Here is a 25,534-nt window from a genome sequence, read left to right as displayed (position 1 = left end):
TACTGAAAGGTCAGCAGTTGCTAATGAAATTCGAAGTTGGTTGAGTACTAAAAGCGTTAAGTGGCATTTTATTCCTCTTCATGCCCCCAATTTTGGCGGATTTTGGGAGTCTGCAAGGATAATTTACTTCCGAAAGGTCATAGAGAAACATCCGGGTTCTGACGGACTCACTAGGGTTGTGACCCTTAAATGCAACGGGTCTAGAATTAAGAGACCAACAAATAAGTTACGTGTTTTGCCTATTGATTAGGTACTAGTTTTGTTTTGAATATGTTTGTTTTTAGTTTTATTGTATGCTCTTTATTTGTCCAATTACCTCATGGTGGGCGGCTCTTGATGGTTAAGGACAATTCATGCGAATATGTCCTTGCTGGGCGGTATGTCCAAATAAGTATGTATATGTAGGTATGCAACCTTTAACAAATATAAAAAAGATTGAATAATGACAGTTGTCACAAGAAAATGTTTTGTTAGAATTATTGATTTTTATTTTTCCATGTGTTTAATACAACTTTTATGTTTTAAATTTCTATTGTAATGTAAATACAAGACAAAAAAGGCGAAGGAGTTTTTAATTCACAATCTTGAAGAATCTAAAGATACAATTTTCCAGTATGTACTTTCTAAGCATACTTAGACACCAATGGCTGATAAAAAGGTGAAGGAAAACATCTTGAGGAAACCTGGACTATAAAGTCTGAAATCACCAACCCGCATTGAGCAAGCGTGGTGGTTAATGCTCAATCCTTCTCCATGTGAGAGGAGGCCTGTGCCCAGCAGTGGGACGATAAAAAAAAAAGGCTGTAACAGTAACAACAACAGACTGTGTTTCGGATGGCACGTTAAACTGTAGGTCCCGGCTGTCATTGAACATCCTTGGCAGTCGGTATGGGTAGTCAGAAGCCAGTAAGTCTGACACCAGTCTAACCAAGGGGTATCGGGTTGCCCGGGTAACTGGGTTGAGGAGGTCAGATAGGCAGTCGCTTCTTGTAAAGCACTGGTACTCAGCTGAATCCGGTTAGACTGGAAGCCGACCCCAACATGATTGGGAAAAAGGCTCAGATGATGATGATACTGTTTCTAAACCCCACCCAATTATTATTTTTTTAATATATTCAATGTACAGACACAGTTTTTTTACAGATTTATTATATGTGTCGCAGATTCAAACGGATTTGAATCCACGTGTTGGTGATGTTCATCCGCCATCTTAATATTTCTCGGTCAGTGCGCACACCCGGCGCCGGCGACGTCTCAGGAGCAAGAGAGCGAGCTCCATCGACATTCACACTACTGACAGATTGAAATGACGCAGACAACTGTCACTGTCAAACATCAATATGAAGCTCACAACATTCAGTCTAGTGTTGCTACTCGAAAAATAAATAATTATTCATTCTCCGACATATGTATATAGATAATAAATCAATATTTTATGGCTATATCAATAGTTTTGTTCACATTACTATAATATTCTCTTGGCCATGAGTACAAGTAAATAGTCGCTCCTTGAAATAATGTGTAAATACCATTGAATTGATACATTCTATATGGACATGATTTTACGATTGGACTGATTATGGACTGATTGGAATTTGAGATCACCATGGACTAAACATGCGCCATAGTACATGTGAAGTTCATTGATGTTGGATGATACTGACTTTCGGTCATTTAGTAACAATTGAATAAACTAAAAGTATTTAATTCTGTGATATTAAACTTCATGATTGACTATCACCTCTCCAAGATATGCAGCTAGTTACAAATAAAGTTGAACAGGACTTGGCTTCTATGCGATCTCAAAACTTTTTACGGTGGAGGAATTGCGTAGAGGATTGGCTTTTTTTACATTTAATGTTTTTGGTGGAATTACTTTTTAGGTGAAGTAGAAGAAGTTTAGATAATTGGATAAGTTGGTGTTCATTATTTCTTCCTCTCTTTGCACAAAGTCCGAATCTAACGCGGACGAAGTCGCTGGCAGAAGTTAGTAATGAATAATTGTAATTAAAAAAATACAATTCCTTCACTAATTAATCGAAAACAACTAAATCTGTACATTATATTTTAAAATAAACTAAATCTATATTTACATAAAAACCGGTCAAGTGCGAGTCGGACTCGCGCGTAGGGTTCCGTACCATCCAAACTAATATTCTATAATAAGTTTGTTGTATGGGTGCCCCCCGAAATATTTATTTTATTCTAGTTTTCAGTCTTTGTATATGTATTTATTTTATACAATGTACACACTATATATCGGGTGTGTCGTTCATAATCACATTAAATTCTATCACATGTACTTCACGATATTCTATAGCGAATTGTAAAAAAAATAACATAATCCATTCAGTGGTTTAGTCACAGGACTCATTTTTAGTTCAGTCAAGGGAGAATTTCAGCTGTTTGTAATGACTGACTTCTGTATGGTGTTCTAATTTTCGCACATTTTTATTCTATTTACTTTGTTTGAAAAATGCATTTTTTTATTTTTACGTATTTTTCTTTTTTCTTTGTGTTAATCGACATATATCAACCAGTATATTAACGCATTTCATTTAATGTGATTATGAACGACACACCCGATATACAAACTTAAACTACTTATCTTTATACAAAACTAAAAATAAAATACTTTATACAAAATATAGTTTTCAGTATTTTTTGTTCAAATCAGTCATCTGTGAAAATTTCAACTCTCTAACTCAAACTCAAACTCAAACTCAAAATTTTTTATTTCAAATAGGCCTATGAAAGCTCTTTCGAAACGTCAAAGTTAGGTGCACGGTTCCAAAGAGTTGGTCTCATGGAGAAGAACCGGCAAGAAACTCCATGGACACTCTTTTTAAAAGAAAATAAAAATAATTACAAACATACAGTTTTCTATCTAGTCCTGAGAATGTTATACAATCCAAATTGAGCTAAAAATGTATTAATAAATTATGCAAGATAATTTTTGTGCAATCGTTACTGGAAAAATAATTTATACAATTCAAAGAAAAATATATTGGGTAACCCAGTTATTATATAATACAATTTGGGGTCTTGCTGGCTTGGGCTTGGCTGGTCTGGGCGGAGGCACTCCCGTGCCCGTGGTCGCCGGGGAAGCCACATGTGCAGAGAAAAAGAAAAAACAATATTAGTTTAACGCCAGGCATCACTGTCATTAATGTAATCCTGAATTTTATAATACGCCTTTTAATCAAAATGTTTTAACTACATTCTTAAACTTTTATCCGTGAGATCAAGGATACATTTAGGTAGCTTGTTATAAAACGTACACAATTCCCTAAGAACGACTTATTTGTTTTGTTAGCCTAAACTTGGGAACCACTAATTTATGTTTGTTACGTGTATTTATCTGGTGAATGTCACTTTTAACTGTGAATTTATGGATGTTTTGCGAACAAACATAATATTTTCAAAATATACAAGGAAGGTAATGTAAGTATATTAATTTCCTTAAAGAATTCTCTAAGAGATTCGCGAGAGCCCATGCCATAGATCGCTCGGATCGCCCTTTTTGCAAAACAAAATTGATTGGACATCAGCCGCTGCCCCCATAGCAAAATGCCATATGACATCACGCAATGGAAATAGGCGAAGTATACAAGCCTGGCCGTAGCTACATCGGTCAGTTGTCTGATTTTTGACTGCAAAAGCAGCAGAACCAAGTCGCCCTGATAGGGAGGATATATGGGGACCCCATTGCAATTTACTGTCAATGGTAATGCCCAGAAATACTGTACTGTTAATTAACTCTAATTTGCTCTTATCGAGCATTATATTTGTTTCAACCGCAGTGACGTTAGGCAAACAGAACTTAAGACATTTAGTCTTGGAAGCGTTTAATAATAAATTGTTGGCTGCGAACCATTTGGAGAGAATTTCTAGGCTTTCATTAATGTGACTAACATTGGGGTTCTTACGCTTAACTTTAAAGACAAGGGAAGTGTCATCCGCAAACAAAATAACATCCGAAATATCAGACAACACAAATGGAAGGTCATTTATATAAGCTAGGAACAGAAATGGACCCAGTATAGAGCCTTGAGGCACGCCCATTTTTACAACTGTCCCCGAAGATGTTGAGCCGCAGACATCCACTTTTTGCTGTCTGTTGGATAAATAAGACCGGACAAGTTCAAGAGATTTTCCACGAATGCCGTAGTGTCTCAGCTTAGAAATTAGTGTATCGTGGTCCACACAATCAAACGCTTTGGAGAGATCACAGAATATACCGACGGCATCCTGCGAACTCTCCCAGGCTTCCAAAATCTGAGTGACTAACCGCGCACTTGCGTCCGTAGTGGACCTACCCTTTGTAAAGCCGAATTGACGGTCGTGCAGTATATCGTTTAAGTTGAAATGGTTTAACATCTGATCAAGCATGATCCTTTCGAATATTTTACTTAGAGCCGGGAGAATAGAAATGGGTCTGTAGTTTGACGGATTTTTCTTACAACCTGACTTAAATATTGGAATGACCTTACTATGTTTCATCAAATCAGGAAAGGTGCCTTCATCTATACACGAGTTAAATATTTGACTGAGTATTGGTGCAATATTGTCAATCACGGAGCTCAGGGCTTTAACAGAGATGCCCCATAAGTCTTCCGTTTTTTTTAAATTAAGGTTTTTGAAAGCTTTTTTTACTGTATTAAAAGTTATGTAATGGAATCCGAAATCCGGTACTTCTTTAGTAAAATTTTGTTTTAGTAATGACTCTGCAAGTGTAGAGGACGAGTTAAGTGATTTAGTAACCTCTACAGGTACATTAGAGAAAAAATTATCAAACGCGTTAGCAACCTGCACATTATCCGACACAGTTGCATCATTAATCGTTAACGATAGTTCAGTATCCCGGACTTTAATTTGACCCGTTTCCGCATTTATTATTTTCCAAACGGTTTTTATTTTATTATCCGATTTAGTTATTCTATCACTAATTGATTTAGACTTTGCGAGAATACATACACTTTTGAATACCTTAGAGTAGTTCCGTACATGATCATGAAAAGATTTATCAGATGTCATTGATTTTTCTCGATACAGGTTATACAATACATCTCTGCTTATCCTAATCCCTTTTGTACACCATTCGTTGAATTTTAATTTATTGTCGATTTTTAGTTTCTTAATAGGACATGATTTATTAAATTCTAGACAAAGTGTGTTAAATAACTTATTAAATTTAGTATTCGAGTCCTCTGATTTAAAACTACTGCATAATTTATTGACAACATTATTTTTAAAGGTTTCTAAGGTTCTGTCTGTTAATTGTCTGTATTTTATTACTACGCTTGACGGAGTGTTTCTATTAGCAGGAAAGCTAACAAGCTGCCCTAAGTGATCCGATCTCACACCAGCAATAATGGAAGAATGCTGAACCACACAATTTGTAAAAATATTGTCTAAACATGAACTTGAAGATGGTGTAATTCTAGTGGGTTCATTAAACAAATGTTTTAAATTAAAAGATTGAAATAGAGATAACAGTTGATATTTATCAGAAGATTCAGAAGATATATCTATGTTAAAGTCACCGCAAATGAAAACTAGTTTATTTGACTTAAAAATCTTCCTAAGTATTTCCTCCATATTTGTAATAAATAATGAAAAGTTACTTGCTGGTGGTCTATATACACATACGAATAAATGACTTCCTATTTCTGCACATGCTACCTCGCACAGGCGATTAACAGAGCTCGAGGTGAACTGTTAATGAGATACAGCCTGGTGACAGACAGACGGACGGACGGATGGACAGAGGAGCGAAAACAATAGGGTACCGTTTTACCCTTTCGGTACGGAACCCTAAAAAGAAAACTTAAAACTAATAAAGGGCGTCGAAAAATTGATCCTCATCGCTGTCACCCGGCAGCGTACCCAAAAGGCTGCATTGCCACGTTGAATGGCAATGCTTAAACGTTGGCCGAAATAAAAGCCAGCCCTTGGGTCACGAGAAGTGTCAACAAGGCGCTTAGAAATTTCCTTCGCAAGTGCGTGAGCAGTCAGACCCCACGGCCCGAGAGTTTCAACCCGAAACGGCTCAAACTTGTAATTCCCGATAAGGCTACTATATTTGCGCCGTTTGAGGTCCTCTGCTTGTGAAGCGGCCGAGCCAACACAACACGCAGTTCTAGGAAAATGGGATGGCGCAAGAGTGTCGACGCAGGTCGCGTCCCATACTAAAGTCCTACCCATCTTCCACGGAAATAGCGACATACCGTCTGGTCTCTTGCCATCGTCGCGTGCCAAACCATTTGGTTCAAGTACGGCTGGCACGCCGACGGCAACAAGACCGTGACGGATCACGTGGTATGCGGCCAGCACCTCGGTCTAGCTAGACACCCACTTACAATGAGCTGTTTTGTTTTTGCTGAACTCTAATTTTACTGGGAGATGCAGCTTTTTGAAAATTGACAAAAAAAAATATCGGATAGTGCGGCCGGCCTGGGGCTGGGGTGAAGGTTCGGCAGGCGGCACCGGCCCCGAGCGTACTGGGGCAGATGCGGCTCCCTTGTAACACTGTCACAGCTCTCTTTGTGCAGAGTGATCAAATAGTGAGTGCACCTGTGTATGCGCAAATACTTGTTCGCTATAATATGGCCATGGCCAATAATCGGCTAGGCTAGGAGGACATTGTAGTGTTCGCCCTACCTGTGTCTCTGTAATTACCATCCGATAATTAGGATATCGGCTCGCTTGCCCACATAACGTCTTACTCCCGTGCCATACACTCTCCCGGTTCCCGCCAACTGGCCATAGAGTATAGTGTGCACTCTCCGCGTCTATGCGACAACGAGACGACAGATATCGGTGATAATACAGTACACTACATCCCTTCCTTTGTTTAGTAAAAACAAATTAAACTCCGTCACTTTGCCGACATCAATAACCAGTCTGGTGATCAGTCGATGGACACCGATATCCCGCCTGTTAGTCCATGTGGAATCAAACAGTCTCAAATATTGCTGCACGTTCAGCCAACGAGCACTCATCTTGCTTGGTCCGATTCAAACAGTTTATTATCGAAATCATCTACTTATATATCTAGGCAATGACATATTCAGGTAGGTATCTCATGCTCGAAACAATTACGAACACTTGAGATCCACTAGCGGCAAAATCAAAATGAATATAAACTAAACACGCTTTTATAGAGAACTAAAAATTGAAAATAAATTAAATTAAGAAATAGTGTTAAAATTTCAATGAATATATTAATAATAGTGAATACAAAAAATATTAAAAAGCGTGGGGTGCATGGTGTCAATAGTTATAAATATTTTATTGACAGATATGAGTAGAGTGATTTTCATTTCTATAATATCTTAAAAAGCACCCCACGCTTTTCTTAAATTTTTTTTTTGTATTCACACTATTATTAATTTATATTCATTGAAATTTTAACACTATTTTCAATTTAAATTTATTTTCAATTTTTAGTTCGGTTTTCTATGCGTGTTTTTAGTTTTTAAACTATTATTTATTTTCTACTTTTTAGTTTGTTTTAAAACTATTATTTGTTTTGTAGAATTAAAATTCTCTTTAGTATACAAAAATTTGTCAATATTAGAGAAAACGGCTAAAGAAAATTATTGGAAATAAAAATTAACATCGAGTCCTGCCTTATCGACTGTAGAGAAAAATTCTAGAAAATTGTAATAAATTTTCCTACCTTATCGACTATAGATGAAAATTATATAAATCATATTTTGCAAATTGAAAAGCCTAGAAGTCGGTGTCTAATGGATGTTACTAAGTTAATTTTGCCACCGACTTCTAGGCCGATGCACCTAAAATTAGTTTTTTTTTTTGCTTTTTTGTGCTTTGGGAATGGGTTTTTTCTTTAAAGCTTTTCAGTGATACGAATAGTTGTCACTATCCATACAAGTGGGAAGTTCTAATCAATACAAAGAATATAAGTCGAAACAAGGTATTTTACATATTCAGTTGTCGAGTTCCCTCGACTTTCTCTGGTCTCCATCATCAGGTCAGCTCCGAACCTTCACTGTTGCATAGGTCTTGTCAATACAAATAATTTAAGCCCAAACACGAGGTAGATTACACATTCAGTTGTCGAGTTCCCTCGTCTTTCTCTGGTCTCCATCATCAGGTCAGCTCCAAACCTTCACTGTTGCAAAGGTCTTGTCAATACAAATAATTTAAGCCCAAACACGAGGTAGTTTACATATTCAGTTGTCGAGTTCCCTCGACCCTCTCTGGTCTCCATCATCAGGTCAGCTCCAAATCTTCACAGTTGAATAGTGCTTTTAGGCGTACACCTGAGTGTTAAGTGTTTACTCTATGTTTGCTCTATGTAACTTTCGAAGGTTGCTCTCGATTTCTCAGGGTTTCCATCATCAGATCATGACCTGATGACTATGGGACCAACTGGCAGCTATTCCGAGTCGAACAAAAAAAGAATCACGTAAATCGGTCTATAAGCCTCGGAGTAATCGATGTGTATGTGTAACCTCCTCCTTTTTGGGAAGTCGGTTAAAAATGGAATAATTTTATCAAATTAGTGTATTGTCATCGGTCCTCAATAAATCTACAAAGTTTGAACGAAATCTGACCGTTTAAAGTGGGTCAAAATCGCGCCCAAAGAAGTCGGTTACAAACAAACATACAAACCTACAAACCTACAAACATACAAACATACAAACATACAAACATACAGGTGAAGCTAATAAAAAGCGTGTAATAAAATAGATAAAACCAAACTGTACCTGCCTATTAATGGAATATAATAAATCTTCATACTCCCAGTGGTTTCCTCACATTTCACTCTAGCTACCTACTCCTTTCCCTTTTCCTTCAAATGACCAAGTATTGCCTTTGCCCTTGTCGGGCTTTGACTGAATAATTTTACTTCACTTACTTGAAAAACAGTTTCAGAATGCATTGTCCCAATGTAAGAATTTTATTTCTAGCTTCAGAGTTGAAACAATAATGATGAAATGAAGTTTTTCCTGAAGCTTCGTACTTGCGATTAAAGCCCCGTAATGACTTTTACGTGCATTTTACTAGCGTAGCGTTTGCTAGTGTTTTATGAACAACCGGACAACTTTGAAATGTCACTACAGTCGAATCGTTTTACACTGACGATTTATGGAAATTATTACCTTTACCTTTTACTCACACATTACCTTACCATTACCACTTTCAATAACCTTACCAACAAGTTACCGCCGCGCCGTTTAAAGCAAACCTTTGAGTGTTACTCAAGGACTCCACGACAGTGGAACGTGACTTTCAAGTCCATGCCAGGCCCTGCCATTTTATACTTGCACACAACATATACGAATCCTCGCGAACCTTGCTGTTCACACCTCGTAAAGCTGTACAAGTTCTCGCCTCTCAGGCATATAGGTCTATAGGTACATATGATAGTTCTACTATCTAATACTTTCGCGCAACCTTACGATTTCTCACGGACCTTACTGTTAGCAACAGTGGAACGTGTCTCGCAAAGCTTTACGAATATAAATATAATAGTTCTACTATTTAATACTTTCGCGCAACTTTACGATTTCTCACGGACCTTACTGTTAGCAACAGTGGAACGTGCCTCGCAAAGCTTTACGAATACAAATATAATAGTTCTACTATTTAATACTTTCGCGCAACTTTACGATTTCTCACGGACCTTACTGTTAGCAACAGTGGAACGTGCCTCGCAAAGCTTTACGAATATAAATATAATAGTTCTACTATTTAATACTTTCGCGCAACTTTACGATTTCTCACGGACCTTACTGTTAGCAACAGTGGAACGTGCCTCGCAAAGCTTTACGAATACAAATATAATAGTTCTACTATTTAGTACTGCCGTACGATCTCTAGTTTTTCAAACATGTACATAAATACATAGTAATTATGATCACACAAACGTACGTACCCGGTTGACTTCCGCAGTGGGCCCGTGAACTAGCAGATTTCTGCCAGTACCTACACATACATAATGACTAAAAGTAGAATTATAGTTCAGAAGTTTTTTTTATTGATAACAACATAACACAATAATTTATACGGTTGTACCTAAGTGGTAAATTGTGTCTACAAATGAAATACCTTTGTATTTCCAATCTGCTTTTCAACGTGTCTAGGTGCCAGTATACCTATTATACAATGTTTAAAACTTAAACGGTCGAAACGCAGCTCTCCTGACGGAAAAGATATCTCGTTTACTCATGTTGTATCGTTAACTGTTCTAAAAATTGTACTACTAGGGGAATTACATTTAATCTCGATGACAACAGAGCACTAACAGTTTAGTGCACCACTAATGTGTTAAGTAAAGGTAGGTATTCCTATTAGACTCGGAACCAACCTACCTAGCAATCATGTTTACATAGTTACAGATCGCTTGGACCAGCCACCGTTCACATCTAATTTGACACCGCATTGCAAAATTATTTAAATTATTACAAATGAAATTAATAGCAAATGCTTAAAGCATAATATGAATCAAACTCAACTAATTTTGGTAACAGTTTCCTTTATTAATTGAGAGTGGAATATTTCAAAGCTTAATTCCTTATCTCAGCATTGCAACAAGTAATCTGGTTTTCAACCGTATGGATCAGCGCTGGCACTTGCATGCTTCTGCAGATACACTCTCTAAAAGAATTCTGATATACCTAAGCTTCGAGCGTTCTACATCAATGAGTGTCCAGGGGCGCAATTCTACAAATTTAACTTTAGTGCTATGTGTACGTTACGATTATAACGTAGGCACCTATAAAGCCGTTGCTTTATAGTTACGTTTAACTTATCAGATTTTAGGATTTTAGTTAACAACTACGTCGTGCAACGAAACGCGCTTTGACAGGTGTCATCAGCTTTGTAATCTGCATTGACATATAACTATAAATAAACCAAAATATAAGTACTTTCACCATCAATTCATGTTCCCGTAACATATTTTTTATAAAATGTGAATTATTTTATGTAGTTTCTAGCAAAAATAGGTTCCTAACCTGTGTAAAGACAATCCAGCTTGATTTTGGTGCTTCCTAGCACCACACTTCACAATACAACACATAGGCATATTCGTTGATTATTTCACTATTGAAATAGTAAAGTCTTAAAAGTAAACACGAGTGATATTCTATAAAATAGCAAAAATAAATCACGAAGAGCACTTATTTGACAGCACAACTACCATGACATATATATGGCCAGATATGGCACGCACCTACAAACAGGAGGATTTCAAAAGTAAATGTCCATTTTACGCAATCACAAAAATATTGTTGTCCCTGTTTTCAAATACACTTATCTGCTTAGAAAGAGTGAGACAGAACTATGTTGCATAGTTTGTTTCATATTTATATAACTATAGATACGTCAATATCAAAACGGCGTCTCCTTATAATTCTAAGCTCGATGGTAATCTGTAGCTGTGACAATGTCACAGTGACATTCAGTGAAACTACAAAACACAAACAAACACCTTAACATAGAATAGAATCCATCAATAGAGACTCTCAACTACTGTTCCTCCTCCTTTCATCAAAGTGAACAGCAACTCACAAACAGCGCTCCCGTCGATACACAATTCCCCCTGTAGAAACGATCGCCGACCCCTCTACAACGTCCGTCCACCTATAGATTGGCCGCAGGATTCCCAATTCATGCGCCCACCAACGCCGAATAGAAACCTAGAACCTATGAAGTAGGTACCTACTTAGTGAACAACCAAGCGCCGCAGATAAAATGCAGGTGCCACAGGACCCAGGCAGCTCGGTGCCGCTGCTTTGAAAATTTCAAGAAACTGTTCGGTCAGCAGGCATCTCCAGGTTTCACAAGTGGGTGGCAAAGCAACAACAACAATCAGTATGCCAAGAACATTTGTAGCCAACAACTGAGAAGGCTACACATTGTACCTACTTCAAAAGATAGATGTATTAATCTCAAATCAATAAATGGATTCTATTTCATGTCTTGGTTATGTTATTCTCCCAACAACTTTCTATGTAAGTTTATTTAGTTTACACTTATAATTCTTGTTGGGCACTGCAATACTGTAAAGTATAATTTACAAATAAATAGCAATATTACAATGAGGGCTACTCTGTTAAACTGCACCAATGTCACTCAATTGTGATACCAATTAAAATCCACTCAAGCCTGAATCTTGAAGGTTATATTTTAGAAGCACAAGCAATCACCAAATTATGAAATCTAAATCATTAGACAGTACCCAGAGTAAGTATCTATATTGAAACTCCTTCCATGTTTCATTCTTATAAGATTTTGTCACAGATGTGAAACCCCAGTTAGGTAAATAAAGCAGCATTGTCCCAACAAATCTTAATGGGAATTAATTAAAGTACAAAAATGCTCCAATTACTAACGTACAACTTACTTATATGCTTCAAAGAACACACAATTAAACTTTCCAAGTAAAACCTAGACATGAGCACTTGTGTGACAATTCTTTAAAGTCTCGTACAATAATTTATAGTCGAGTCGGTGACTGGATACCATACTAGCATCCTTACTAGATACTTTAACTTGCACGTTCTTTGGACAGACGGCCAACTTGTTCAGATTTCGGCTGTTTAGGGGGACTTCTAATCCGCAAACTGAACTTACCATACCTGCCCCTTCCTTTCTTTTCAATTCAAAAGAAATAATGTTTGCTACTTACAGACACGCCGCCAATATAATATTTTCACTCGTCGCCAAATGTAGTGTTCGCCCTACCTGTGTCTCTGTAATTACCATCCGATAATTAGGATATCGGCTCGCTTGCCCACATAACGTCTTACTCCCGTGCCACACACTCTCCCGGTTTCCCGCCAACTGGCCATAGAGTATAGTGTGCACTCTCCGCGTCTATGCGACAACGAGACGACAGATATCGGTGATAATACAGTACACTACAGACATCATCAAACTATTTTAATTAAATATTAGGTATACCGTTTCAGTTTGTTCTTCCGAAATATTGGAGAGCATGCTTGTATCCTGTCTTGATTTTGCGCTCGATATCTTATTGGCATCACCAAATCTAAAATAAATATCACAGACTTGCACATGTATAAATAGACTACGTGTTATAGGCGTATACACGCTCAATGTAGGGTTTCGTTTCCCGAGTATAGTGAAAATGACTGTGTTTCTGATGGCATGTTAAACTGTTGGTCCCGGCTGTCATTGAACATCCTTGGCAGTCGTTACAGGTAGTCAGAAGCCAGTAAGTCTGACACCAGTCTAACTAAGGGGTATGGGGTTGCCCGGGTAACTGGGTTGAGGAGGTCAGATAGATGTCAGTGAACCTGGCAGATCATTGTCTAGCAGATCAACTTTTTTTTGAGTTCGTATCGCATGCAGATGAGTTCTATAGTTCCTGATAGTTTTCAGGAATAGTTCTGCCATTTTCAGCTGAAAAACGATAGTTCACCAAATGATCTGCTAACTTCCGGTAGCAGAGCATTTTTCAGAAAATCAAAAAAAAAACTGAGATATTGTCACATAAAGATGAGTTCCATAGTTCCTCATACTTTTCAGGAATAGTTCTGGCGTATTTCAGCTGAAAAATATTTTTTTTCCCAATTCACGTTTGAGTGTTAAAAGAGCATGAATAAAGATTAAAGTGTTATTTTCAAAGTTCAATCCAGATAAAAGGGCGAAAACTCATTTGTTTTCGATAGATGCTTCATGAAACTGTAATCTAGACTTCAATTCAAATCTAGAACTATCATTAAAGTATCAGCAGAGCATGGCTGAAAGTAAGAAACTGTGAAATTTTATATTTTAATATGAAAAATATTCAAAAAAATATTTTCGCGGTTCCAATTACCCTAGGAGGCGGGAAATATCGCGTTTCTGATAGAAGAATACATGCACCATTATACAGGGTTATAGGTAACACACTAACAACCTCTCAGGACTGTATTACTAACATCATAACAACAACTTTTTATAAAACATAATACATTTGCCAAAAACAAACCTACAAGATTTCATTGTTCTATCTAACACATTTCAACTCTATTCTGCTATAGTGATAAAATTTGCACGCCCCCACCATTTCTTCACCAACTAATGGCCCGATCGAGACCAGTCGAGCGATTAGTCGACCTTAGAGTGTGTGGACGAGTCGAGATTATCATCACACATTACAATGAATTCGTTTGGTGTAGAGAGTTTGCACTTTTAGAATGAATGCAAGATCTTCACCTACCCACGCCTCCCGCGCACTATTCTCGTACCTAGTCATACTTTTGAATTGGTAACAAGTCAAAAAAAAAAAAAATATCGTCTTCTTCACGTACTGTGTGCCTCGGTGGACGACCACTATCCTTGATGGCATGCCGGAATTGCCCGTAATCTCGTAACCGCTGTGTGGCGGCTAGCATTGTTACTCAGCGAGGTGTAGGGATGTTTGGGAATCGTATGGCGTTTTAGCGACAGGCTTTCGAAACATTGTCATCACACCTAGCAAGCATTCGCACCATTTCCGTGTACTCGACATTTGAATATCGATACGCCACACTGTAAAGATAATTACGTTCCCACAACCGAATTTCGCTACATGGACACGTATGACGCGACGCGGGCGCATAAAAACGACTGACGCCCGCTCGTAAATAGGTCAAGTTCAAACGCTCCCCCGCCGTCGCCCGAGCCCCGCTCCCCTCCGCTGTCTTTTGTACTACTGTTTACCTAACTAGCGCTTTCTTTTGCTTCCCATAGACTTCGTAAATTTTAGAGCGTACACTTGAAATATTTTCATTTTTGTGTGAAAATTTTGATGAATTAAAATCTGAGAGTTATTAAAAGTCGTAGAACAAAAGTTTTAGTTTATGATATTAGTGATATGGTCCTGAGAGGTTGTTAGTGTGTTACCTATAACCCTGTATAGAAGCAGATTCAAACCCAGAACTCTCACTAAAGTATCAGCAGAGCATGGTTGAAAGTAAGAAACTGTGAAATTTCACGTTTTAATATGAAAAAATATTGAAAAAAATATTTTCGCAGTTCCAATTACTATAGGAGGCGGGAACTATGGCGTTTCTGATAGAAGAATACATGCACCATTATAAAGAAGCGGATTCAAACCCAGAACTCTCACTAAAGTATCAGCAGAGCATGGTTGAAAGTAAGAAACTGTAAAATTTCACGTTTTAATATGAAAAAATATTCAAAAAGATATTTTCGCGGTTCCAATTACCATAGGAGGCGGGAACTATGGCGTTTCTGATAGAAGAATATCAGCATCATAATATATAACCGCGAAAATATTTTTTTGAGTATTTTTTCATATCAAAACGTGAAACACAGTTTCTTACATTCAACCATGCTCTGCTGATACTTTAGTGAGAGTTCTGGTTTTGAATCTGTATCTATATAATGGTGCTAGTATTTTTCTATCAGAAACGCGATAGTTCCCGCCTTCTTTGGAACCGCGAAAATATTTTTTTGAGTATTTTTTCATATCAAAACGTGAAACACAGTTTCTTACATTCAACCATGTTCTGCTGATACTTTAGTGAGAGTTCTGGTTTTGAATCTGTATCTATATAATGGTGCTAGTATTCTTCTATCAGAAACGCGATAGTTCCCGCCTTCTTGGGTAATTGGAACCGCGAAAATATTTTTTCATATCAAAACGTGAAATTTCACAGTTTCTTACTTTCAACCATGCTCTGCTGATACTTTAATGACAGTTCTAGATTTGAATTGAAGTCTAGATTACAGTTCATGAAGCATCTATCGTAAACAAATGAGTTTTCGCCCTTTTATCTGGATTGAACTTTGAAAATAACACTTTAATCTTTATTCATGCTCTTTTAACACTCAAACGTGAATTGGGAAAAAAATATTTTTCAGCTGAAATACGCCAGAACTATTCCTGAAAAGTATGAGGAACTATAGAACTCATCTTTATGTGACAATATCTCAGTTTTTTTTTTATTTTCTGAGAAATGCTCTGCTACCGGAAGTTAGCAGATCATTTGGTGAACTATCGTTTTTCAGCTGAAAATGGCAGAACTATTCCTGAAAACTATCAGGAACTATAGAACTCATCTGCATGCGATACGAACTCAAAAAAAAATTGATCTGCTAGACAATGATCTGCCAGGTTCACTGACATGTCAGATAGGCAGTCGCTTCTTGTAAAACACTGATACTCAGCTACATCCGGTTAGACTGGAAGCCGACCCGCACATAGTTGGGAAAAGGCTCGGAGGAGGGTGATTTTTTTTTACCTTCGGAGCGATAATTTTCGAAATGTATGATGCAAGTGATTTTGGTTCTGCTTTAAATGTCTTTGGAAAAGGTAAGTATGGAGTTACCGGGGGCGCAGGGGCGCGGGGGGGCGGGGGTCCACGCGGGGGCGAGGGCGCACGGGGATCACGGGCAGCAGCACTACCGTGCGGCCGCAGGCCTTCGGGGCGGCGCTGCTCGGCGCCTCCAGCACCGTCGACTCTGCCATGCACCAATGTAATATGAAGGTCTGTTCACAGTGTTTATTTTGCCAGCCACAAGGGGCCATATAAAAAGTTTTATTTTGTCCATTTCAATGTTTTGCCACGCCGGTTATTGGTTTTTAAAACGCTTGGAATCTTTATTTTACGCACTTCCGGATAAGTCAATATTTGCATTTAGAAGAAGTAATATTATTATCTATCGTTCCTATTATTGTTCGCTAACTGCCTCGTTGGTCTAGCTGTCACAAGTGAGGGTGCTGAGCACGAGGTCTCGGGTTCGATTCCCGAGTCGGGCCGAAATCGCTTTGTGGGTTTTAGAAGACTTTCACAAAGCAGCCCGGAGCCTGGAAGTTGGTGATTGATACACCCGTGCATCGGAGAGCACGTAAATGTCTGCCCTGCGTCTGATCTCTCTCCGGTCGTGTCGGATTGCCGTCCCATCGGGCTATGAGAGTGAAGGAATAGGGAGTGCACCTGTGTCCAAGCAAATGCTGGTGCACTGCACACACACGTAGTTGGCTGATATCCTCACATGAGAACAGCCGCATGTATGTACGGGGATACATACTGACGCCATATCAACATTTTTGGTATGGTTGACACTCCATATGCAGCATGACCTTGTCGGACAAGTTAACCACAATATTGAAATCTGGGGGCACGGCAGTGCCCCAGCCAAGTCTCGAGCAAAACGGGCACGGCCGTACCATCTTTTCTCGAAGCGATTCGCGGCTGTTTCGCCCCCCCCTATATCTTCGACGTGGGCAAAGCTAGGAGTTTAGGTTTTCGGTGAATAATAGTAGGCATTAGAACAAGCTTAAGTTCGAAATTACATGCCAATTGAATAAATAGTTTAGGAGTTACGGTCGATCAAAGTTACACCATTTTGTCACTCACTGACTCACTGACTCACTGATTCACTGACAGATCATCAAAAATCTAAGGTACTTCTAGCAGACTTAGAAACTTCAAATTTTGCACCAAGATAGGTCATTAGCCACAGATAAAGGAAAAATTATAAAAACATTAAAAAATAATATGCCATAGAAAACAATTTTATATTTGCGGTTTGGCAAGAACATTATGTATGGATTTTGACTGCATTGTTAACTTTGTTCGTTGTTTAAGTACCTATTCAATTGGATGAATACATACATAGAATAGAAAAGAATAATATAAATGTAATACATAGACTATCATTAATACAAATTAATACATAAAGTTCATAATTCATTAAATTAATAAAGCTAAAACTCCATTCTATTGCGATAAATATTGTATGCGCGCTCGATAGATGGCGTTGTACCTGTCTGAATCGCGCTATGGTTTCGTTACAAAGCGCAGTCTAGAGCGCAAACTATCGCAACAGTCTGCCGACTATTTCCTAGTTTCTAACGAACTGGTGAAAAGAGTGGTCGCACCGCACAATGAAAATTAATAAAACTTTACATAGAAATGTTATTATTGCTCTCATATACAGGATAAGGAAAAATAAAAAGAGAGCCCGAGAGTATTTGGTGCATCCTATCTTTAGTGATAGATTAGAGAATTACTCCATTATCTGAAAAATATTTTCACCTTTTATTGAATGAGCATCCACCGACCGACCATTCGCTGTCAAAGCTCGGAGCAAACTGAACTTTCAGCTTAGTCGGCCGACTAAAAATCGTCATGTGTGCGCGTGTGGTAGGGAGCCAATACTGATTATACGGTCGGCCGATAGTTTGCCGACAGTTTAGTTTGAATTGAATCGGGAAGCCCATCAAACTTGTTTATCGGCCGATACCAAATCGTCATAGTGTGCGCAATTGCTTACATCTGCGTACTGATTAAGAGCCCGACCAAACTATCGGCCGATAAAAAGTCTGTGGTCTGCGGGGGCTCTAAGTAGTACTTAAAAATAATTCGATAATTTTCATTTGATAGCGCCATCTGTCTATGAAAAACCATTTCGAAACTAAAAAATATTGTAGTGATAATTGATATTCGGAGAACTTTACGTGTTATTTAGTTTAGTTTAGTTATAGTTTGTAAGTTAGTAGATATATATTTATTTAGTTAGTACTCCGAAGTATATATCGCCCAGACTTGTCTACCTTAGAAGTAATGAAGCCTCAGAGAAGAAACAAAAGAGATAGAGAATGGGTTCTAAGCAAAGCAGTAGCTGAAGTCCAAGAAATTATGAGGTCACCTAAAAAAAAAAGAATGAAATATACTTACAAAAAATAAATGAGATCCCACCAAAAACATTAAATGTAAAAAAATGCCAAGTCTCTCAATGCAGTCTTTCCATCGTAAAAAGTTTTGAGATCTCATATAAGCCAAGTCCTATTCAAAATATTTTGTAGTTATAAATGAACATTTAGTAATTGTATCAATAGTTTTCTTTATATTATAATTATAGTGACTTGGCAATGAGCACAAATTAAAAGCTGCTTGCTGCCTGGAATTATGTGCAAATGTTACTGACGAGACCAGTGATCAGATTATTTGTTATGTGTGAATCATGATGGTCATTACCGACTACATGCTCCAATACAATGATTAAGAATACCTTACGGGCCATCGCTTTATGAACGTAAATGAATCGAGAGTACACTAAGACTGACTGCCGTTGCCGAAATTCGGTTGGGACGACACGGATAAACCAAAAGAAAATTAATTTTGTGATATTAATTTTTAAGCATGCGGTGTGTGTAACTTTCAACTCCTCCAAATATGCCGTTTTATTTGTTTCTTCTTGTGCTCATTGCCAAGTCACTATAATTATAATATAAAGAAAACTATTGATACAATTACTAAATGTTCATTTATAACTACAAAATATTTTGAATAGGACTTGGCTTATATGAGATCTCAAAACTTTTTACGATGGAAAGACTGCATTGAGAGACTTGGCATTTTTTACATTTAATGTTTTTGGTGGGATTAACTTTACTAAACATATTTCAAAAATTGAAATTACGAGGAGTCATAGATACGTCATATCGACAATTCCAAGAATTCAAAAATGCAGCAGTACTCGGCTCGTCACGACTGCGCTCCACAGCGGAGCTCTCGGCGCCGGAGTGCGCAGCTGCGCTTGTAACCTTGTTGTTTCACTCGTTTTTAACGCGATTGGGTTTTTAGCATAGTTAAATACATACATAGTTTGTGAGCTAACGTTAGAGGAAGGTACCTCTTAGTTTTCTATCACTGTGAGTCGCTTTGTCGTAAACCGGTGGTGTCGAGAGAGCTGCGAAACAAAACATTCTGTTGATTGGTGTGCAAAGTTGTGAGGCAGGTGGACAGACAGGGGTGCGGAACGAGGGGTGCAGTAACTCACAGGATGGGAAATACTCTTCGCACAGGCAGCCGTCTCCTTCCCGGTAGTTGCGCGGGCAGCCGCAGTTCGGCGTGGACCCGTGGCCGAGCACGGGCCGCGTCGTGTTGAAATACGGCTGCCCCGGACGGGTGGTCGTCGACCCGTAGCACGTAAAACACACAACCTGCGGATATAACCTGCCGCTGTTTATTATGGCGACACAGATCGAGGTGTGACAATAACACTTTAGGTACATATTAAATCAGGTGTGTCGTACCTAATCACATTAAATCCTATCACATATACTGTATAAATAGTATCGATGGCGAATTGTAAAAAAAAAATACAATCCATTCAGTGGTTTAGCCACAGGAGTCATTTTTCGTTTTCATAATTCACAACATCATGTGTAAAGCAGAGATAAGGTTAGGTGTATTGAATGTTTTGACCAGTTGACAGCTGTCAGTTTTTAAGGGAGAATTTCAGTCGTTTGTAATGACATTTTTATTGTATTTACTTTGTTTATTTCTTAGTTATACTAGCCGTCCACTGAGCGACGATAGTGGCCCATCTTTCTGGATGCATTCGGCTGACGTGTCCGGCTTAGTTCCACTTTAATATTGCCGACTTTCGGCCCACATCTCAGGATGGACACCGTAGGCGGAGTAGGCCCCGGAAGAGATGGCGTGACGACCTTGACGCCTATCCTAGACTGGTGGGCTCGGTCGAAAGATCGAGAAGTGTGGAAGCAAGATGGGGAGGCCTTTGCCCAGCAGTGGGACAGTATGGGCTAAAAATAACAATAATAATAAGCCCCGCAGGGCACCTGAGGCGGATGACGGGGAGTAGCGACCCCGCGGGGCTATATATCCGAGTGCTCCAGGGAGAGTATACTGTCCCCCATCTCCGGCTTGCCGGAGTGAAGCATGACGGGGGATGGATCTCCCGCCTCTTGGCTTGCCTTCATCGTCAGAGTGGAGTCGCTAGAGTAGGGTTAGCAGCCCGCTCGGAGGGTAGGTGCCTCGTGGTAAGTGGCGAGTGGGCCGGTGATGCTGGACCCACAGGGAGCGCGTGATCTGCGTTTAAAGTCCGCCGAGGTATCCTCACCCTTCAGCCGCTCATGTACCTGTTGCCCTCTTGTTGCTATTCAGTGACTGATTCCCGGAGGCCCGGTAAGTGAGCTGGCGAGTCTCCACCTGCCATTTTTACGTGTATTTATTACATTGTTATCGGCAGGTGCCATAGTTCCCGTAGTTTCCCCATTCCTAGTCCTTTAGCATCCCATCACAATAGCCCAAGTAGTTTTCATCCATAGTTAGCAATAGTTTAGCACAGAACCGGGGATTATCCTTGGCTACATTTCTATAGTGTATACTGGGATAATCGTCGGTTTTGTGTCACCATTTCATTAAAGTTGTCTCAAAAGGGCTTCAGCGTGTTGGCTTCGGCCCCACGTTCGCCTCCCAAAAATCCGGGACTCCATAGTCTCGAGGTCTAGTAGAGACATACAAAATAATAATAATAACCCCCCCAAGGGATCACCTTGCCGCGGTGGGGGCTTAGAGGAGGCATGAACTACCTAATAATCAGAGGTCGTAACAGCTAGACCCAACCCTGAAACAAAGTCAGGAGGTTCTAAATAACAGTCACTAACATCTCGACAACCCTTCCAACTAACGGTCCCAAAACAACCCCTGCAATATAGAAACTAGGTCAAAAAAGAAGAAACGTTTAGGGCCGCTGCCCGGGGGCGATCTCCAGGGCACACCTGGAGCTGACGCTGGGTGTCTCAGCATGTGATCCGTCAGTGGTGAGGAGTTGAGCAGGCGGGCTCCCATCATGCAATATGCTACAGCCGACGACGAATTAGATATAATAAATAGCCCAGTAGAACCATTTAGTCCAAGTACAGCATCTTATGTTCCTTCAATATTGTCATCTCCCTCCACAATTAGCTTAAATTCTGAAAATAATCCTATCCCACACGAAATTACAACCACTAACTCCATATTTGAGGATGTTGCGCAGGAGGCTTATGCCACTGAACCTGCACCCACCTCGGATACAAGCCGTGCACGCAAAAGATGGTCAGAAGAAATGAACAAATTCATCTGGCGCACGTATCTAATAGCTATGAAATTAAACACTAGTAAAATATACCTCCAACACTTACACACAGAATTCACGAAAAAGTTTCCGGAAATGCAAGCATCTAGGCAAAGGCTGGGGGACCAGTGCAGAGCTATACAGAGAAATAACCTACTCTCACAAGAAACATTAAATCAAATAACTAACGAAGAACACACAGACATAAGTACACAACCACACATTGACATTCATCCAACGAATGGGCAGAGAAGACGGTGGACTACAGAACAAAACGAAAGTATTGTTCGAAACTACTACAAAATAACCGAAATAGAACGCAATAGATCAGCTTATCGTCAACCCCTACATCAAGCAGTTATAGCAGAACTGGTACAGTTACAGTTACAGCCTTTTTTATCGTCCCACTGCTGGGCACAGGCCTCCTCTCACACGGAGAAGGATAGCAGAACACCCAGAGCTAAGTGGAGTGTCACAACAAAGAATTTCAGACCAACTTCGCGTAGTATTCAATAACAAAATGGTCTCTGAACAGAGACTCGAAGAAATACGGCATGAGGTAACGAATATAATTAATTCTAACAACGCTGATAATGCTTTAAATACACACACAACAATAGAATTGGAAGACGTTGCCGAGTCTGACAATCAATTAACACACAATACATTAAATCAGTCAACATTCACTCACTCGCAGTTACTGCCGACTCTCAGTAACTCAGAACCAGAACTTCATCAAAATCAAGAAGTTAATCCTAACGACCCAAACAAAATCGAAGAAGAGTTTAAAAACACGCTAGAAAAGTTTCGTCACACAAACCCTACCGACCGACCTTATATACCTAAACAAAAATCTTCTAGAAAACTAGCCCTTATTGTCAATTTTATTAACACAAAAATACTACCTGAGTACATTACAGCAGAACAAAATTTTGAAAACACCCAACTTTAGTATACTGTGCCGCATACACAGCCGCTATCTGCAACGGAGCAAAAATAAAGAATTCTTTTGAATTGCCTAACTCACGAACACAAAGAATACCAGCATGGCAAAAGAGACTCCACAAGAAAATACAAGACCTAAGGAGAGATATCGCCCGCATGACAGAATACGCGAAAGGTACTAAAAGTAATAGACTAATTTCCCTGTTAGAAGCTATAAAAAATAAATACCGAATACATCCCCAACACGAGGTACCCAATCTGACCAACGAGGAGTATCTTGATACACTCAAACAAAAACTAAACGCGGCATCCAGTAGGTTAAAGAGATATGTAACATGCACCCAAAGAAAAAACCAGAACTTCCGATTTGTTAATAACGAATAACAGTTTTATAGGACCTTATCATCTAATACACAATGTAACACAAGCAGAGACACACAAGACGCGACATCACCATCAGCGGATGAGCTGCACAAATTCTGGTCAGGGATCTGGGCGGAGCCAATCCAACAAACGTAGATGCAGAGTGGTGAAACGAAGATGCCGATATAATTAATACTATAACACCGATGCAATTTGAATTTATACCAGTAAATGTGTTCATCAGAGTGCTTAACAAAGCACATAATTGGAAAGCACCCGGGAGCGACCATATACACAACTACTAGTATAAGAAGCTTACAACACTACACGCTTTAATACACACACATATAAATAACTTTTTACAGACGTCGAATTCTATGCCGCATTTTATCACTCAGGGTCTAACATACATGATACCAAAAGACATTAACGACTATCAAAATCCCGCAAAATATCGCCCAATTACTTGTTTGCAGACTATCTATAAAATACTCACAGGATGCATAGCTGAACTGATACATGACCACACCGCCGTGTCACGAGACACACTAAAGATAAATGCTGGCAAGACAAGGCTCAATACATCCAGTGGCTTGCTGATAGTAATCAGCTCGGTGATTTCTATAGCGAAATTTGCAATCTCCTGGGTACCACCAACTTCATAAAGGTACCACTGAAGTCGCTGGATGGTAAAAGTATGCTGAAAAGCAAAAATGAAGTGTTAGATCGTTGGGCAGAACACTTAAATAATCTACTTAATGTAGATCGAACAGCCGATCTACACTACATAGACAGTTTGCCTCAACTTCAAATAGCAGATAATTGGATGATGCCTTGTCTAAACATGAGGTGCTTTGTGTCATCAAACAACATCAAAATCAGCGTGCGGTCGGCCTAGACCTTATACCAGGTGAACTTTTGAAGTACGGCGACGAGGAACTGAATTCACGCGTCCGGGAAATGTTTGTGCTTATGTGGGAGAAAGAACAAGTTCCTGAAACTTTTAAGTTATCACGCGTCAGGGCTCTCTATAAGAACAAAGGCGACCGGTCGGAATGTGGTTCTTACCGCGGTATTTCACTGCTCTCTGTCTCTGGAAAAGTCTTCGCCAGAGTACTTCTAAACCGCCTCAGGAACCTCTCTGAAAAGATTCTGCCGGAAACCCAATTTGGTTTCAGACCAGACAGAAGAACTTGTGAGGCAATATTCGCAGTCCGTCAACTCCAGGAAAAAAAGTAGAGAGCAGGGACAGCACTTGTATCTCTGCTTTATTGATCTGGAAAAAGCCTTTGACTGCGTCCCTTGCGAGGCCCTCTGGAATGTACTGAGAAAGTTGGGGTGTACAGAGAAGTTCATAAGACTCCTGCGACTCACAATGTTGTGTAGCGGTTGAAGATGACCAATAGAGCTTCTTCTCCGTCACCTGTGGAGTGAAGCAAGGTTGTGTCCTGGCTCCCACATTGTTTTCATTATATTTCGCAGTTGTAGTCCGGGAAGTATTGACTCCTTCTCCTGAAGGAGTTCGTATTCGTTATCGGACTGACAGCAAACTTTTCAACCTGAATAGACTCAAGGCGACCACAAAGGTGTCCTATGCACATATACAGGACATTATGTATGCAGATGACCTCTGTTTCGTGGCTGAATCCCCTGAGGTCCTGCAACAGCTAGTCACGAACCTTCACAAGCAGTGCTGTACATTTGGTCTAAAAATCAGCATCAAAAAGACAGAAGTGATGTCTTTAAACAATCACGGACGTCAAGCATTATGCTTGGTGAAGATGTGCTGAAGCAGGTCGATAAATTTCGATATTTGGGGAGCACTATAACATCAAAGTGCGACCTTGACGCCGAAATCAATAGCAGAATTGGTGCTGCAGCCGCTGTTTTCGGCAAATTCGACAAGAAGGTCTTCAGCTCCCATGACCTAAAGATATCCACAAAGGTCTCTGTGTATATGGCAGTTGTGTTGCCTTGTATACTCTACTCAGCGGAAACATGGACACCGTACCGACGCCACATCAAGCAACTAGACCGCTTCCACCTCAAATGTCTGCGCAAAATATTAAATATCCGTTGCTCCGGTGCTCCAATACTCTTGCCATTGAAAGAGCAATTGAGCTGAATCGGGGGTCAAAGGTGTTCGTACAATCTCTTGGAAGAAGCCACTTGACGAAGGTGACCACAACAAGTGGAGAAGTCGTTTCTTCGGTGCCGGCAGTCCTTTCGGAAGTGGAAAATTTCTATGGCCGGTTATACGCATCTCATGCATCTCGACCTGATCCCGGAAATGAAGATTCTAGAGCCACATTAACACGCCATTTCACCGAAGACCTGCCAAAAGTCAGCAGTGGCGAAA

The 25,534-nt window shown here is 39.5% G+C and overlaps 1 protein-coding gene across 1 annotated transcript; it reads right to left on the bottom strand.

Annotated features, from left to right (window-relative positions):
- Nucleotides 1-12,540: 12,540 nt before the first annotated feature.
- On the bottom strand, nt 12,541-25,099 carry LOC126055508 (uncharacterized). Its single transcript, XM_064037075.1, has 6 exons — nt 25,019-25,099; nt 23,672-23,875; nt 19,783-19,945; nt 19,636-19,692; nt 16,323-16,455; nt 12,541-13,030 (listed from the first exon to the last, which is right to left on the bottom strand). The coding sequence occupies exons 1-6, from the start codon at nt 25,097-25,099 to the stop codon at nt 12,922-12,924; spliced, it is 747 nt and encodes a 248-aa protein (XP_063893145.1). The 3' UTR covers nt 12,541-12,921.
- Between the last annotated feature and the right edge of the window lie 435 nt (nt 25,100-25,534).

Source organism: Helicoverpa armigera, chromosome 1 (assembly GCF_030705265.1).
Source record: "Helicoverpa armigera isolate CAAS_96S chromosome 1, ASM3070526v1, whole genome shotgun sequence".
In the NCBI taxonomy this organism is placed as follows: Eukaryota; Metazoa; Arthropoda; class Insecta; order Lepidoptera; family Noctuidae; genus Helicoverpa; species Helicoverpa armigera.
This window is presented reverse-complemented; position numbering and strand designations above follow the sequence as displayed.

Bases quoted from the DNA above. Each gene is read 5' to 3' on its own strand.
- LOC126055508 (XM_064037075.1), bottom strand. From the start codon at position 25,099: ATGGGAGCTGAAGACCTTCTTGTCGAATTTGCCGAAAACAGCGGCTGC. The intron at 19,946-23,671 runs GTGAGTATTTTA...TTATATCCGCAG, and splicing joins TCAGTTCAGCTATGCATCCT to GTTGTGTGTTTTACGTGCTA. The intron at 13,031-16,322 runs GTAACTCCATAC...TATTTATTTTAG, and splicing joins CCCGCGCCCCTGCGCCCCCG to ATTTGGTGATGCCAATAAGA.